The 17818-nt window shown below is 34.4% G+C and overlaps 5 protein-coding genes across 9 annotated transcripts; 2 read left to right on the top strand and 3 right to left on the bottom strand.

Annotated features, from left to right (window-relative positions):
* The first annotated feature begins 266 nt into the window (after positions 1-266).
* Positions 267-2699, top strand: LOC139095071 (cytochrome b5-related protein-like). Its single transcript, XM_070646319.1, has 4 exons — positions 267-479; positions 644-1084; positions 1268-1434; positions 1752-2699. The coding sequence occupies exons 1-4, from the start codon at positions 267-269 to the stop codon at positions 2269-2271; spliced, it is 1341 nt and encodes a 446-aa protein (XP_070502420.1). The 3' UTR covers positions 2272-2699.
* Positions 2700-4113: 1414 nt separating this feature from the next.
* LOC139094847 (mitochondrial amidoxime reducing component 2-like) lies at positions 4114-6600 on the bottom strand. Its single transcript, XM_070646035.1, has 4 exons — positions 6460-6600; positions 6172-6295; positions 4932-5612; positions 4114-4747 (listed from the first exon to the last, which is right to left on the bottom strand). The coding sequence occupies exons 1-4, from the start codon at positions 6464-6466 to the stop codon at positions 4561-4563; spliced, it is 999 nt and encodes a 332-aa protein (XP_070502136.1). The 5' UTR covers positions 6467-6600; the 3' UTR covers positions 4114-4560.
* A 66-nt stretch (positions 6601-6666) lies between these two features.
* On the bottom strand, positions 6667-17243 carry LOC139095070 (sensory neuron membrane protein 1-like). The gene is made up of 14 exons (XM_070646318.1): positions 17223-17243; positions 17040-17162; positions 16942-16976; positions 16596-16743; positions 16008-16259; positions 15762-15910; positions 15539-15683; positions 15413-15471; positions 15224-15356; positions 14807-14985; positions 8077-8096; positions 7802-7925; positions 6965-7645; positions 6667-6908 (listed from the first exon to the last, which is right to left on the bottom strand). Exons 1-14 carry the CDS (start codon positions 17241-17243, stop codon positions 6722-6724), a joined length of 2256 nt encoding a protein of 751 aa, XP_070502419.1. The 3' UTR covers positions 6667-6721.
* LOC139094814 (sulfite oxidase, mitochondrial-like) lies at positions 10566-13083 on the bottom strand. Of its 5 annotated transcripts, XR_011544797.1 has the most exons (7): positions 12948-13083; positions 12444-12887; positions 12308-12376; positions 12100-12239; positions 11851-12037; positions 11091-11397; positions 10566-10803 (listed from the first exon to the last, which is right to left on the bottom strand). XR_011544797.1 is itself a non-coding variant. In XM_070645993.1 (6 exons), the coding sequence occupies exons 3-6, from the start codon at positions 12337-12339 to the stop codon at positions 11178-11180; spliced, it is 579 nt and encodes a 192-aa protein (XP_070502094.1). In that variant the 5' UTR covers positions 12340-12376; positions 12444-12887; positions 12948-13083; the 3' UTR covers positions 10566-11177. The 5 variants fall into 5 exon arrangements, 4 of the variants coding, with proteins under 4 accessions (XP_070502094.1, XP_070502096.1, XP_070502097.1 ...); XM_070645993.1 differs by having other exon boundaries at positions 10566-11397; XM_070645995.1 differs by having other exon boundaries at positions 10566-11397; positions 12508-12887.
* Positions 13203-14319, top strand: LOC139094813 (glutathione S-transferase 1-like). Its single transcript, XM_070645992.1, has 6 exons — positions 13203-13350; positions 13409-13468; positions 13523-13571; positions 13659-13717; positions 13771-13915; positions 13977-14319. The coding sequence occupies exons 1-6, from the start codon at positions 13316-13318 to the stop codon at positions 14292-14294; spliced, it is 666 nt and encodes a 221-aa protein (XP_070502093.1). The 5' UTR covers positions 13203-13315; the 3' UTR covers positions 14295-14319.
* Positions 17244-17818: the final 575 nt, after the last annotated feature.

Raw genomic sequence — 17818 nt, 5'->3', positions numbered from 1 at the left:
TGATGAGGTCTACGTGATGATAACTAATTTATTGATAAACTTGTCTATGACGATTTCCTGAGTCAGCTGATTCATAAAATCACAATAAAGACATTCCAAAGGGCCAGTATTGCATACATATAAAGGCATTGCCATAAAAGATGACACAGATCAAGTTTAACCGGCTGATCTTGATTATTTGACAAGTTTTTAAGGTTTTCCAGACGATGTAACATCTTAAAACTTACAATAATTCGCAGTCTGCCTTATTTATTCAAGTTAGCAACATGTCATCCCTTGACTATCTCAAAAATAATTCGCTGATACGTAAATTTCCAACTTTTCGCAATGATTTTGTCAACGGTTGTTGGAAATGGATAGAAGGAAAGAAGTTAGACGACAATGCAGCTGGATTATGGCGAGTTCATGATAGATTGTATGACTTGACAGACTTCATACCCAAACATCCTGGAGGGAGAGCATGGCTGGAAATTACAAAGGTAAAAAAATTCTCAAGTAGTCAAAACAAATTATGAAGAAAATTTTGTTAAAGACGTAAACAAGTTTAGTCTGTAAAGTTTTTACGAAAATCTCCAAGGTCATCAAGTTTGTTTCCAGTTCAGTACACGATTCATCTTCATTTTCATCTTCATCTATATTTCAGGGAACTGATATAACGGAAGCATTTGAGTCTTATCATTTATCATCAAGACCGAGTGATGTTTTGGACAATTACTGTGTTGGTGTTGCAACTAGAGAAAGGAACTATCGTTATACATTTGATGACAATGGATTTTATAAAACTTTAAAGAGAAAAATTGGACAGAAAATGAAAACTGTCGACAGAAGTGTAGAAATTAAATCAAAAATAATCCACGACTTAACACTCGTCGCTTTTTTGATGTCTGTCGTGTTTGTGAGTCGAGTTCAGCCAAGTGATTATGTTAATGTAAATTATATAGCACCAGTGATAATCGCTGGCCTGTTGTTGGAATGGTTGGTGTCAATGTCACATAATTTTCTACATAAAGCAGACAACTGGAGAATGTATACGGGAAATTTGAGTATGGCAGCGACTAGGGACATGAGAGTTTTTCATATACTTGTAAGTTTGAGTTTGTGGGTTGTGCATAAATGATGTACAATATGAAAATTTGAGATTTTTCGAACCTATTGCAGTGTCGTTCAAATTAAGTGTCGTGTCACGATACCAAGCTCATCATTTGTGAACAACCCCTTTTAACTATTGAGCCATGAAAACATTTATGAATGAATTTTTCTATTGCAGTCTCATCACATGTATCCAAACACATACGCAGACTTAGAAACGACCTTTTTCGATCCACATTTCAAATGGCTTCCAATAGAAGTAAAGGATTTGCAGTACAAAATTCAGTCAATTGCAGTTCATGTCAACATTCACGTGCTGTATTTCTTCAACATGTTGAGGATGAGGTGAGGGAATTTATCGGTGTTGCATGCTTGTGTATATGAACAGCACTAATCGGTTAATAGATCAAAAATCTGATCCTAAGTTGGCATGTCTTTGGCTTGGTGCCGAGTTTGATTTGAATTCAGATCTATGCTATAGTTAGGCCGAACTAGTACCGGATTTTGGATTAATTAACCGACTTGTGCCATTCAAATCTGTCTTATTGTGATAATGCCTGGCCTGGGGCTGGTTGACATTGAGTATCCTTAAGTTTAGATAGCAAAACTGAAGCTTAAATTTGAGGAAAATTTCTAAGAACTTAATAAATTTCCCTTTTCAGAGTCCAAGGATTCTTCTGGGGAATCCAAGAGACTTTCTTTTGGGACGACCTTGTAATGTTCATCATACCAGCCATACTGTACATCACAGGAACTCAATCATCAGACTTTTTCGAACCAATTTACAAGTGGCTTCACATAATCATAGCAGCAAGTGTTTTTCATGTCATTGGACTCATCAATCGTGGTCATCATACACCAACAACAATCCATCAAGGCGATGAAATCTTTACCTACGATTTTGGAGAATATCAAATGAATGCAGTCTGTGATCGACCAGGTGCCAATACAAACATTCTGACAATTTTGACACTTTACGGTGAACAAGTTTTGCATCAACTATTTCCATCAATTGATGCTGCTGTCCTACCGCAACTGAAAGAAACTTTGCTTGAAACTTGCAAGCAGTTTGACATTGAAATGAAAACATGTTCTATAGTTGGTAGTGTGATAGGTCAGTACAAGCAAATGTATAGAGACGAGCTTTATATTGGAAAGAATAATAATAGGAATGTTAGCTAGAAGAATAGCATGTTGCATGAGTTACTGTAATTAATTATGAATTATGAAATTTAATTATTTATGAGGTAATTAAGCTTCTCTGGAATTTATGACGATATTAGTTCCAGGAGATGGAGGAATGTTGGGTAAATGTTAGGGTCCGTTCAAAACTGAAGACCTGCAGTCTTTGACGAACTATAAAGCATTGCTGGAAACTGCAGGCCTGTGGATATCGACCGAACCTTACTAGATATCCCTCAATTCCCTGAAAACACCCCTGACTCCTTCCTAGACCTATTACAGTGACGATTTCAATATTTATTTATGAAAATTAATTGAATATTTATCATAACCTTTTAATCACCATTTGCAACATGACTTGTGACTTTTCCTACCCATAAATTATGTTCACTTCCTTCTGTCATTCTGTATTTACCTCTCGAATAAATAAAAATGGTCAAATTTTTCAACAAAACCAATTTTTTTGAAGTCTGCTCATTTAACTGCTCACTTGTTAGACTTTTCGGATACTTCCACTTCTCAGTTGGTTCCATCAAAAGCAGAGACAAGAATCTGAAGGTCGATGAATATTTAAGGCTGATTTTCTATATCGTCGTTGGACTTTTTATGTCATTAAAAAGTTCAAACATCAATGTCGGAAGCAGAAATTCACTAATTTTTCAAATTGGACTTACGATATTGCTGCAGTTGACAATTTTCATGCCGACAGTCTTCAGAGCTTTCAATTTCATCATTAGAAGGCAGCATGAAAAAGTTATTGAGGATATTAATTGGATTGATGAAAATTTGACAACTTTTGGAATTGAAATCAACCATTCGAAGCACTTTAAGGCTGCATTGACAGTCACAGTGTTTTACTTCTTGTCTTTATACGTCACGGTAGGTGTCGATCAATATCTATACCTGAATTATTTGGATACAATCGAAATGGACATAATGGAAGGAATTTTTGCATTCATAAACATCATTGCTTATATGAATTATCAAGTAACTCACATGCTGATCATTGATACTGTCTATCTAAGATTTAAGTATATTAATCAAATTTTAGAACAAGATATCCAAAGTATTGAGACAATTAAGGTCATCAGAAGAATCCACATTAGACTATGCGATGTCATTTCGTCCATAAATGCTTGCTACTCACTGAACCTTCTCAACTTCTTCTTCCAATTTACATTCTTCAATATTTTCTTCTATTTTGGTTTGATCCATCAAATCATTTACGGCTCAACATTCGAGGAACTGATTTTCTCAATCATTGTCTTTGCTTATGTCCAATTCTTCTTCTGGTTTGGTGCATGGATCATTCTTCATTCAGCTTTAATGAAGACTGAAGTCGGAAATATGGAAGGAATTGTGCTTCAAAGAATGATGGACTCAAAGAATAGAAGGATATTGAGGCATATCAATAACTTCAATTTCCAAATTGAACATGAGAAGATTGAGGTTTCGGCTGGACTTTTCAACATAGACTGGACATTTATGTTCTCTATTTTTGGAACTGTGTTTTCTTATTTAATTGTTTTGCTTCAATTTGATACTTCTTAAGGAATTTAGGATGGATTTTAAATTGGATCAAGTTTATACAATCGGCAGATATTGAAATGTTTCCATTCCAGCAACGAGCTAGCAGTATACTTTGAACCATTTGGCAGCTAGTTTGTGAAAACAATCAAATTTACCAGCTGGATGTCACTTTATTATAAGTATACTGCCTCTTGGTCGTCGTAGAGTGCTGCTTAATTGGAAAAATTCTCAATGAAAATAATAAAACGCTTATTTTAGAATCATTTAACTATTCCTTATAGGAACCATCATCCTGTCATCAAAATTCCAGACTTAAAAATGTTAAATACTTTATTTGTTATCACTTTTTGTTAGTTTTATAATAAAAATTGGGTAAAAATGCAAAATAAAATTGAATCTTTATGGTAAAAAATATAAAATTTATAGAAAAGTTGTTCTGTAAATGTGAAGCAATTGATGTAATTGTGGTCAAACAAGTCGTTTCTAGTCTGCAATGGAAGTGATGTTGGGTATTTGAATGATAATATTGCTTTCCGGTTGTTTAAAGTGGTATCAAATTTGAAACACAATTTCCTCTAATACTGCATTGGATTAGAGTACACTAATGTGCTGTGACACACAGTCTAGACAGCACTGCTCTGACAAATGATGACTATTAAACTCCAAGAATCCCTAACTCAATAATTGCAACAATTTACTTAAAATACTTAAATCCACCCTCAAAATAATTTATGTTTTAAATCCTTTAAGGATCATCGCCTAATCAGCCTCAACATAAACAGAGTCACCAAGCTTCAAGGCTCCATATTCACGAATACCAAGATGAATACCCATGACAGGTGATTCACCAGTCTTTTCAAATTGTCGATATTTCTTGAGTGTCTTCAATGGCTCATCGTCTGGATTTCTTTGAGCGTCTTCAGGATCAATGTTGGTAAAGATGCATCTAAATTTAGGGATGGAAAGTATGCTTTAAAATTGATTTATAGCAAGTATTAACATTTAATTAGTGAAAATATACCCAAGAAATGAAAGATCTTTTTTACTAAAGGTCCATAAAGGTATGCACAACAAAAAATGGATAGACAGTGAGAAACAGTTACGGAATCAAAGTTAACAGCAAGTCTTACCTTGTACATGGCTTCACATTACGGAAGATTGCATTATTTCCAATCTTAATCCACTTCCAATTGTCTTCCTCAAAGGCACTTGATCCCTTAATTACAATATTTGGTCTAAATTGCAATGGAGTCACAGGTTTCTTAAGTCTTGAATTCAAATCAGCAATTGATCCTTCATTGATAAGCATAAATGATGTAGCATCATGAAGAGCACCAGTGTCATCAGGAATTGCAGTTTCAAAAATTGAATTCTTCTCACGTACAGGACGTGTTGGATATGATTGAGGATAAAAGACCAGTCGAAGTCCAAAGTCTTCCTTTAGAATAAATCTTGAGAACCATTGAGCAGCTTCCTCACCAGCATCAATAATGTCAACTGAATGAGTCCAAACACTTGCTTTTGATTTAGGAATCGTAAAAAGTCTATTAATGTCAATCTGAATGTCTCTCATTCCAGGTGCTGATAAAGTCATTACATCATCCTTAATGACTGGATTGACTTGAACCAAAGGTGGATAGGCACGTGCTGTGATAAATTCTCCATTCGTTCTAACAACCATAAATACTCGATCACGAATATTATCTTTTTCAATTCCAATTTGCGAACAGTTAAATTCATTAGTACGAATCCAACCGCATGACTTTATTGGATAGCAAATGAGGTCACTGACCTCGCCGACTTTTCTCCATCTGAAATAATGGATGAATTTGATAATTAGACATAAAATTGACAAGTTTAATTGGAATTAATGGTAATTGAGATTCTAGACGCGGAATATCAATATAAGAATGATGCTAATTCTAATAATGGTGAGTCGAGGTGGCTCGGTGGCGGAATGGTTTAGTACTTCGGTACATAATTATTGCAACACCGATCTAGCGATCATGGGTTCGAGACTCGGCATGGGAAATTTTTCACATGTCCTTTTTCGAATCATATGTAGTGGAAACGCGGCTCACAGCCTCCCTTTGAAGGCTACAGGCAGTAATGTCATCAAAGAAGTGGTTCGGATTCCACTATAAACTGTAGGTCTAGGTTTGAGCGAGAGATCTGGCGAATCCTCCCTCGTTAAACTCCCGATAGCCATGAAACGCATATAAACGCGCAGCTATGGATCTTAAGGTCTGCAAAGCTAATGTTTATTTTTTTTTTTTTATTAATTCTAATAAAGTGTAGATTGATTTCAACTGAATCCAGCAACAACTCACAATTAACATCTGATCCAGTTCTTCATCCTCATTTACTTACTTCTTTGGTACCCTGTTGTCTAAGACTCTCTTGGTAAAATTAAAAGCAGCATATGCAAAACCGGCACTTATGGCAACTCCAGCACCAATGTAAAGAGCCTGTTTAGGCTGAACATCCAACAGCCCTGAAAGAAAATCATGAATTAGTTATTAACAACACTATTCAGATAGCGATAATTTATCAATTGAAATGTCGGTTGATAAGTTAGGTACTTGTTTGTAGACACAGATAAAAGATAAGGTGATAGGTAATTGGTAGAAATTAGATGCTGAATACAGTTTTACTCACTTGACATTTCAAATTTGATGCTTATTTTGGAAGTAATTTGTTTGAATTTAAAAAAATGATGGAATGTTAGCTATTAATCCTTTAAAATTGCTAAAAAAAATTGTTTTGATAACTTTGCCGATGATCTTATTTATAAATAAGGGGAACAGCAACTAAAACAAAAGGGATTTAGCCAAGACACATTGAAAGTTTTCAACAAAAACCTCGCAAATTTTTATATTTATTAAAACATTTGTAATGTTTTGATCATAGCAAGCTGTGATCAATCGGCTTCAACATATACAGAATCTCCGAGCTTTAATGGACCGTACTTGCGAACGCCAAGATGAATGCCCATGACTGGAGATTCTCCAGTCTTTGGAAATAGTCTGTACTTTTTAAGTGTCTTCAAAGGAGTCTGCTCTGGATCTTTTTGTGCTGTTTCTGGGTCGACATTTATAAGAGGGCATCTAAATTTGAAGGAAGAATGAATACCCTAAGTTCGAATTGGTATTTGTCAACTTACCGTCCACAAGGCTTGACATTACGAAATATTGTGTGATCTCCAATCTTAATCCACTTCCAAGAATCCTCATCGAAAGCATTCGGACCTTTCACGACAATATTTGGTCTAAATTGCACTGGAAGTAACGTTTTGTCAATTTTTAAACCCAAATCAGCAACAGAAGCTTCATTAATCAGCATATAAGATGTCGTATTATGAAGTGCTCCAGTGTCCGCTGCAATTGCTGTCTCAAAGACTGTATTTTTCTCACGAACACTCCTGGTTGGATATGTCTTTGAATAATATACAAGCCTCAATCCAAAATCTTCTTTCAAAATGAATCTCGACAGCCATTTAGCAACTTCATCACCAACATCAATCACATCAACAGTTTGTGTCCAAACCACAGCCTTAGTTGATGGATTTTCATACAGTTTACTGACATCAATCTCAATATCTTCCATATTTGGTGCTGATAATGTCATTATGTCATCCTTAAAAGTCGGCAGCACTTCAAAAAGTGTCGGATAAGCAACAGCAGTTACAAAATTTCCATTTGGTCTGACAACCATAAATACACGATCACGCATGCTGTTCTTCTCGATTCCAATTTGTGTACAGTCAAATGAGTCGACTCGTACCCATCTGCATGACTTAATTGGATAGCAAATAAGGTCACTGACTTCTCCGACTTTTCTCCATCTGAAAGAATTAATTAATTTTGTAATTAAAGTGGAATATGGCATGCCCGAGCAGCATAAGGTGTTCGCAAGGGCAGCTTGTGGACAGCAAGTAGCGAAGTGGCCTTGACGACAACCTTGACAGTGCTTGTCGGCTGATTACGATATTATCAATTACCTTTTAGGAATCCTATTGCTGAAGGCTCTTCTCACAAAATTAATCAAAGCACAAGCATATCCAGCACTTATCAAAGCCCCAGCTCCAATAAAAAGCGCTTCTTCGGATTGAATGTCCAAAATTTCTGTAAAAAAAAATCACATCAAAGGTAATAAATCAAAATGTTGAGTTGATATCGATAGTTCGCGATTGATAAGCACTTAAGTGAAAGAGTTTTGAGATGAAGAAGCTATATGCTTACACAAAAATCAAATTTAATGTCCATTAGCACTTACTTGACATTTTATAATAGAAACTTTATTTATGCTTATTAATTTGCATACATTATTTCACTGAAAACGTCCACAAAGAATACTTTTGAATGTCTAATTGATACTTTACACTGACTGCTATTTGTGGACTTAGTCACGACACTCGAAACATTTTAATTCTTATGCCGACAATCACGTGTGGTTAATTGCAAATTTAGCCGAGACACATTAACGGAAAAAATTCAAATAATTTTCAATAAAACCTCTCAAATGTTTTCTTTGTTTTGAATTTCTAAACATTTGTAAAGTTCTAATCATAACATGCTTTCAAAAGTTTGTTTATCGCGAAATTTTAATAGAATTACTCGTCTTTGGGGACATAATTTGCCACAAAAACAGATTCAACAATGGCGTTGGGTAAGCAGTATACCAGACCCTAAAGTCATTCGAGGAAGAGAATCGCAATTCATAGCACAATTTGTGCCTCATTATGTACAGAAGGAAAAATTCATTCTGAATCAAAATATTTTCAAACTTGAGGATGATTACAGTCAAAAATCAGCAGATCAAATAAGTGATATATTTGAGGAACTAAGTTACGAATGTGAGCAGACAGAAAGCAGCTTGACAGATGGAAAATATGACAAAATCATTGATGCTGTTATACAAAAACTTCCAGAAATGAACGATGATCAAGTTGTGAAAGTTCTTGTGGATCTTTATCGCTTTCCACAGCTAGAATACAAGTCACAAAAGTATACTGAACTTTGGAATGAAATAGATAGTGAATGCTGGGAAAGATCCAGACATTGGAGATATCAACAGCTTTTAAAAGTCATGAATGCTTGGTACAGAATTGGAATTACCAAAAATAGTAAATTTAATCATAAAGCATTAATGAAACTTAGCCGAAGGATTGATGAATTGCCTCCTCGAGTGCTAATTGAGATGATGTTCTATCAATCAATCATTAGACACAAGGATGTGCCTATGTATTATGTTGAAAGTCGTCTAGAGAAAGTGCTGGATGATCTTACAGTTGATGAGCTTGGAATTGTATGTTTAGCATTCTTCAAGACGGAATCAAAGTTGATTAATGGTGCAGTAATAAATAGGATATATCAGAGGGTAAGTTAGACATAACATTTGCTGGATCTTGTGAAAAATAGTTATCTGGATCTTTAAATACTCATTTTAATTCATAAAACATGCTTTCTTCTAGGTAATCGAAGAAGTAGACGATCTACAGGACATAACATTTGCAAACATCCTCAAAATTCTTCGTTATTCATCAAAACCATCTCACTGTATCTACATGAATGAGCTATTCGAAAAGCTCCTTCCAATCATCGATAAATTTGGCAATCTGACCTGCTTACACATCGCACTTTTAGGAACAAATCTACAAAATTGTAACAAAGAATTAATTGAAAAAATCATCCATAAATTCAATAAGGAAGTCACAAATGTACGACTTAAGGATCTCGACAGAATATCGCTAGTCATTGCTCTTTTTGATATTGAAACTGAAAGTGGAATTGAAATGGAATTTTTGAGAAATGTTCAAGAGGAACTGAAGAAACGCGTAGATGAAATTGTCAGGCATCCAAGATGCTTCACATCAACTGTGCATTATTTGGCTATGAAGGGCATCTATGATGTTGAATTGATTCAGGCAGCGTTGAAAGAAAGTTTTGTGACATTTGCTTATGGTAAGGAATTGGGAATTAGGGACTGGATTGATTTTCTGGATTAAATCTTCAAGATTAATTGTTGGATTAAAAATAAATCCGATGGATTTAATTAAGTCGTTTAACATTTAAATCAATTTCATTTATTTCCAGGCAAGAACTACTTCGCATACAGTCGTGAAATACTCTGCATAGATGGATTCACCAAAATAAATCTTAAAGACATCTATCAAGGTCCACAATTGTCAGATAAAATAAGAAAAGGAATTGCTACATTTTCATCACATTATATCCCATACCGAGGACAGCCATACAAATTGACACATGGTGATAAACTATTACTGGATGTGCAAGAGCTGTCAGAAATTAAATACGGAAAGAACATTTTGATACAAGCAATTCCACATTTTGAACGACCAGACATCCTTTATTGCTTTGATGAGAACAGAAAGTCAGTGACTGGAGATCTTTTAGACATTTTTGCGCCACGTGATGAACATCCAGGAATTATTTTCTCGAAAGAGCATTTACTATCACAGAAGCCACAATTTGCTGACAATATGGACAAGTACAAAATGATTGCAATTGTCATCGGTGGCTGGAACTTCTACTTAAGGGAAACAAAGAAGCCAACAGGCGTGTTAAGATTGAAATTAGAGCAGTTAAAACTTATTGGATATACTCCAATATTAATATATTGGCATACATGGGCAAATAAGCCACTGTCATATAGGGAAGAACTATTAGAAGAGAAAATGAATGAAGCATTTAGTCAGGATAAGTAGGCATAGAATTATAGCGTAGGAAATAAAACAGAATATATTAAAAATTCAATTTCTATTTATTTGTATAGCTTCAATAATATTTAGTCATGAATATCACAACAAGTAACACCAAAAAAATGCTAAATTCCTGGATTAATTATCATTTGATTTACTTTTGTAGGATTCTTATCAAGTAATGGAAGAGCTTTGTTGGATATGATATATTTTTAGTGTCGTTCAGTCGGGAATTGGAACTATCTATACATGAGGTTGATAAGTATCGGTGTTTTTGGGCACTAAAAGAAGTAGATTGTTAAGTTAGGGCAAGTTTTGGATGGGATTTAGGTACAACAACATTAGGATATTTTGGGTATGGTTACTTGGTCTATTCAAGACTTTCCAGTAATCTGAGTAGTCTAAGACATTTTACCTGACCACTGGATGTTCTATGACATCTCTCAAATGATCAGGCATAAGAATCCAGCATCTAATTCCAAATTACAGTTAATATTGACTTAAAGTCCTTAAATTCTAATATTTTCTATACAAACATCAATTTTCAACATAATTAATTCTCAATTACCTCTTAGGGCTTCAGCACTCAATATTCCAACAAAACATTCCTTCCAAAACTAATGACAAGCTCCGCAAAGCTTCTACATTTAACTTGCTATTCTTCTGTCTTCTTTATATTTCCAATTCTGCATTTCTCCATCATACCGGGAATATAAGGTTTACCATGAATTTTGGCCATTTCTTCATCATCCCAGAAAGGATCGAGTGCCATACCAGCCGCAAGTAATATTGTAGTTTCAGGTGTTCCATGCTTATCAATGAGATTTGTTATGTCGTATACGCCGACTCCCCATGATACCCAAATCCCTTTCTCCCTGAAAGAGATTGTTTTGGATGTTAGAGATACTTACGGATGTGAAGGGATAGATTGAAGAAGTCCAGGAGTTGACTGTAATAGCAAATGAGTTTTTGATGGATTTTTGAGCTAAATTTGCAATTATTAGACATGGATTTAGAGTTTGTTGTTGTAAAAATTGCCTACAGGAAGTGACAAATGTTCTGTAACCTTTGCATGACCTTTGCTTAACAGTACAGCAATTGACTGATAACTACTATGATTGAATAATCATTTCAAGGTCACGTTCCTTAGTTTCAAACAGACCAGAGCTTGTAAAACTACTCTAGGTACTTGGTACAGCACTAACAAGACATTACCATGACAGCATTGGACATGAACCACACGAAAGCTCTAAATTAGCATCAAATCATCAAGTTTGACACCAAATCACACTCTAACATTCTAGAACATCCTTACAACTACCCATTACCTCTCAATATCCCATGAATTCCCAATGATATCAAATGTGTCAACTCCTGGACCTTTCTTGATATGATACTTGTTATCATGCAATGCTAATTCCTCGTCTGTGTAGAACGGTAAATCTTCTCGAATAATCTCATGCTGCTGTAACTTGATTTCGACTTTTTCCTCGCACAAAACTCGATCTTTGAAATCTGGAAGTAGAATTGTGAAATTTTGAGGCTTGACATTTTGTGGATTTTGTTGGGATTCCAACCTTGCAGCAGTAAATATCCGCCGATTGCTGAAGAAGCTAGCAGCACAGCTGTTTGATGACTTTTTGCATATTTAGCACTTATAAAGTGGATCTGCCTTGTCATAGTATATCCATTTCGGGAATTGACACTAGTTCCACGTCTAAATATTAACACAAAGGTTTAAATGTCATTGGAAATGAATAATGACGTAGTTACTGAACTTCTTACCTAATTAAATTTCTACTCAATGTTCTTAACATCCTCAATGTACAATTGCTGTCACAGTACGGATTGTATCTGCAATTAAATGGCAATTGACATGAACAATTAAGGTTCAATTCTTTTTTTTTATCAACGCATTTACTTTAATGTCTTTTTGAATTTTGTTATTTTCGTGTGCACAAAATAAACAACGGAACGATACTAACAAATACACAACATTTTTCACGTACACACTTCGGTCGTGTCTTCTTCATTTTCTTTCTCTGTTTATGTCGCTCAATGTCGATTATTGAGAGACTGTGAGGGAAATTTGAGAGACAATGTTGGGGATTAGAAGAAAGTGAGAGTTTTGCTTGTCTGGATGTTGTTGTTGTTGATAATGGAATTGGGTGACTATACTAATTTTAAGTTCCAGTTGATTGAATTGACAGTTTCTGGTTGATGATTCGAACCAGAGTAGGCTGAATTTGGAAATTTTCAAAGTTTTCCATTGGCTACGTTTAATACTCTTACGTATTGTTGTCTGGGCCGGAGTACATACCCAAGTAGACACAGCTCCAATATTATGGCAAACCAGAAATCCAAACTAAATTTATTTCACCACAGTTAAATAAGAATAGATTGAAATTTGTATGAAATGTTATACTTCACAAGTGCCAGCAGAAAATACATCCATTCAAATTTTCATAGCTTTTTACCAAACACAAGCTAATTCAAGTTCATGTTCACAACCTCTGAGTCATTTACTTATCATTCGACTTGCCGAATACTACTCAACAATAGAACTAGACATTAAATAACAATCCATAAACACAGAACTTAATTCGCTCAATTTTATCTGACCTTGAGAGTTAGCACATACATACTCAATGTGTTATCTCAAGTGATTCTCAAACAATTTACTTTTTTCTCTCTTAACTGATCATTTTTGTATATTTATAAATCATTTAACTTGTGAGAATATTCAGTCGGCATTTTATTGTTGAAGTGAATCGATCAAAATAAGAATTTAGAATGTCTAAACCGGTTTTCTACTACCATCCGTTAAGGTAAGTCAGCATTACAATATTTTTGGGTACATAATTAATGCCTACATCTTAATTTCAGTCCTCCAGCTAGATCTGTTGTTATGGTCGCTCGAGAAAACAACATTGACATTGAACTTAAGTAAGTTTCTATGAATATTTAGAGTTATTACTTATTTATATCCAAAATTTCCAGAGAGATTGATTTTTTGAAAGGCGAGCATACATCAGAACACTTCACAAAGGTCAGTTGTTGCTTATTATCTAATTTTAATGAATTTTAGATAAGTTTATCACTGGAAGTATTAAATAACCTTGTTTCCTCAATTTAGATTAATCCAGCACAGACGATTCCCTTTTTGGTTGACGGTGATGTCGCAATTTGTGATAGGTGAGTAGCTTTAGATGCTTCCATGCTAAATACCACTTTTTGTTCACTTCCAGTCAAGCAATTTGTCTTTATTTGATTGAAAAGTACGCAAAGGATGACTATCTATATCCAAAAGATAACTTCTTACTTCGATCTGTTATCAATGATCGGCTTTTCTTCAACGCAAGCTTTCTGTTTCCTCGTGGATTGAACATTTTTGTAAGTTAATATCATATCAGCATAAATATCACTTAATAATCCATTATCACTCAATTTTCAGTTCCCAGTAATCGTGCTTGGCGAGTCTGAAGTTCCACAATATAGAATCGATCAAATCCATCGTGGTTATCGCGTTCTTGAAACCTATTTAACTAAAACAAAATGGGTAGCAAGTGACGAACAAATGACTGTTGCAGATCTTGCAATTTTTTCATGGATGGAATCAGTAGCTCAATGCTATACTACTGAAGAGTATCCAAAGATCAATGCATGGATGACTGAAATGAGAAAGTTGCCATACTATGAGGATGCCAATAAGAAAGGTGCTGATTTCCATATTGAGCTTTTTAAGAATGCATTGAAGAATAACAAGAAATAAAGCTTATGCTTGAACATTAATAGAATATTTTATTTTTCTATAACATTCAACAAATATATGAAATTTAGGAACAGATTCTATCATTGGCCATCAGCGATTGACAACTCAACATCCAAGACACAAATAACATATAATTTGACACTTTAACTACAAATTGATATGAAGGTTGTGAATCCTTAACGCATAAATGGATATTTAATAATGTTCAGCTTGATTAATGGCTGGATTAACCGTTCGTTGTTCTTGTCGTGACTTTAAGGCTTGCATGTTACCGTAATACTTATATCCTGCATATATTGCGCCAATAATACCTATAATCATGCCTGTATACTTCACAACATTGGCGATGGTTTGAAATCTAGATGAAATGAATAATATTAATAATCCACAGGGCTTGAAGTCGACTCCGATTTTGTATGGAGTCAAGTAGACTCAAATAGACTTTTCCATAGAAATTCTTAGTCGACTCTCAAGCTCTGATGATCCCTAAATTCGATTATTAATCAACTTACAGATAAATTCCAGATTTTATGGGATTTGTAGCTTGTGGCGGCAAATCAACTGCATCCTCGACCCAAAATATCGGCATAATGACAGGTGTTATGTTTGCCATCAAATCAAATTTTTCTATTCGTTCAATTTGCATTGAAAACTGATTTCGATTTCGAATTGAGAGAGTTGTTGAGGTTTGCTGGAAAATTAAGTTACTTATTACGAAATTCATTATCATTTGATGTATTAGAAAAGTGCCAAGTGAGAATCCCTAACAGACAAAGAGGACGCTTTTAGGTACCGTAGTGATATTGCTGTACCATGAAAGCATGCGCTCTGTCTGTAGTGGAGCAGATATTTCGTATTTTAGATACAATCCCTGATTCTTGTATAATTTATGATTAATCCCACTCAAAATTATATCAAGCAAATCTTACAAGTTCAAATTTCAAATGACTGTCATGATGTTCCTTATTTGGATTGAGTCCACCGATATTTTTCTTCAAACTTTTATCAGCATCAAGGAAATGAGGCTTTGATATTATAAACGGACTTCCTACACATGCATAGCTAATAGCAAATTTATTAATTACTTTTTAATTGCTGATGAAAATAGAAATACTAACTTATAAAATGTCCCCTTTGGTGGACATTTTGCAGGATCATTCTGACGACAAAAGCAGTGCTGTGTTGAATCACAAAATTAGAACATTTATAATTTACAGAATATGAATTAAAAGTGCTTCAATTACCTTTTCATCACCAAATACCGTACTATATACAGAAGTCGGAATTCCATTAACAACTGAATCAGCTTCGTACTTAAATTCCATTGTCCTACAGAGTCCAGGTGAAAATGAGAAGTAGCTATCCTTTTTACTATGAAATGGAGCAAATCTATAGATGTGAAAAGGAATTTAATCTGGTTCTGTCATGCTTCTATTTATCTATATCCAAACTTAATCAACAACTTACACTGAACCATCAGTTCCTCCTATTTCACTACAGATTCCAGAAAACGCTTTGGACGAATTGCTGTCATCATAACTCATAACCTTTCCTATATCAAAAACGTTCTTAATGCCTCGATTTATTTTAAGCTTCCCCAAACTCGTCGCATTTTTCTTGATAAAAAAATGAAAATTTTGTTGATAAATTTTTAATGTGAAAATTGAATACTTTTTAAAGCTATCAATTTTTAATATATTCTGATTAACTTACACCTCCGAGCAATGAGAAGGCAAAATATGTCTCATTTATCTGCTGAATTCCTTTATTGGTGCCTAACATTGAACATATGATTCCTGCAGCAGTTTCTTCTATATCACAATCGACTTCTACTCCATTAAATAACAGATCCATTGCCTTTGCAGTGACAAATGGAGTTCCTTCGGGTTTGAAAAGTTGTTTGGATCCTTCAAAGACTATGTCAAGTAATGCAGGTTTATCACGTTGAGTTGAAATCAGACCTCCCTAATTTTTGGTAGGTTTGAAAGTTTTTTGATGAAATATTGTGGAATCAGTGAGGTTTTAAGGTAAGTTTCATCAGACCGGCGTGACATGGCACATAAATAAGTCGAAATCGACTAGAATTTTACGAGGAAAAGTCCACTAAAGCCGACTCAATTCAAAATTTAAGTCGACTTCGAGCTATAGACACAGATTTCAAATCGAATCCGGCACAATGTCAAAGTCACGCCAGCCTCGGATTCAGACTCAGGATCGATTAATCGATATTTGCTATTCAGGATATCAGTTGGAAGAAGTTATGTAGCTAGCTGAGCTTTTAAATAGATCAGGATTACTTACCATAAGCAGTAAATGTGGAATCGTAACCATTTCATCTCCAGTTAATCCTTGGCTTAGATCCGGTCTGAAGAAAAACGTATTCATCATCTCAAATGTGACTGAGTCTTCATCATTGTCTTCACTCAAAATGATTTTAGACTTCCATTCACTAACATGGGATAAATATTTGATAGATTAAGTATAATTCAATAGAAGATCGTCTAAATGTCAGGTAATGTTAATGCTAAATAGCTTAAACAGCAATAGGCTAGATCAGTTCTAGGAATTTAAGCAATTTATAATCTCAGGACTAGATCTTTGTTGACTAGGAATCTTTGTATAGCATGATATGCATAAGTCTACTTACTCAAACACATATGGTCCAATTTCTTGTACATTGGGCTGTAACAAAATGAATTAATGAAAATTAAAGGAATGTAAATGTTCAATTAATGGCATATGTACCTTCCCTCCTGCAACAAATTCTAAAGGATTTGTTATATTGAATAAATATGCTTTGAAAGTCACTGGAAATGGAGTTTTCTCCCACATGAAACGTTTAGGAGTATTCGGGCTTAGATTCAAAGACTTTTAAGAATATTGTTAGTTATTATTTGTCTTAATTATTAGCTCCGACATAAAGCTTACCATTATTTTCGAACTAATCATCATTGGTGTCATCAAAAATCCAAAAATGGATGTTACAGCTATGATCACTATTGAAATTATTCCAATAATCTTATAATCAGAAATAAATTTTTTAACAAATCCAATCATGATTCACCAACTTTAGGTTATCCTGTTTACCATTCGATGTGACCTGCTGAAATGCCTGAACTCGACTAAAAGTCAACAATTTAGATTCTTTTAAATAAATCCTTTTACACCACACGTGACAGTGTCCTTGATTAATGTTTAAAATTTTATTCAAAATATAAAAAATTACACAAAATTTTCAAAGAAAATCGATAATTTTTCGAGACACAATTACTTCACTTTATAGTTTTGGCCTTTTTCTTTGAAAATTAGTTTTGATTTTAAATAGAATGTTGTCAATGCGACTGTCTGGGGTAGTATGCAACTAGATAATAAAGCTATATTTTACAGTAAGGATTAATTGTAGTGCAAAGTGCATATTTTCATAATTAAAATGTTCTATAAATTGGAAATGGGTTGTGTATTAATTACCTAATTGATGATAAAGCGATTAGGTCAGTCTATGCACCCGAAGCATCGGTTTGCCC

This window comes from Chironomus tepperi, unplaced genomic scaffold (genome assembly GCF_022539635.2).
Source record: "Chironomus tepperi strain 1889 unplaced genomic scaffold, CSIRO-AGI_Ctep_v1 contig_359, whole genome shotgun sequence".
Classification (NCBI taxonomy): domain Eukaryota; kingdom Metazoa; phylum Arthropoda; class Insecta; order Diptera; family Chironomidae; genus Chironomus; species Chironomus tepperi.
This window is presented reverse-complemented; position numbering and strand designations above follow the sequence as displayed.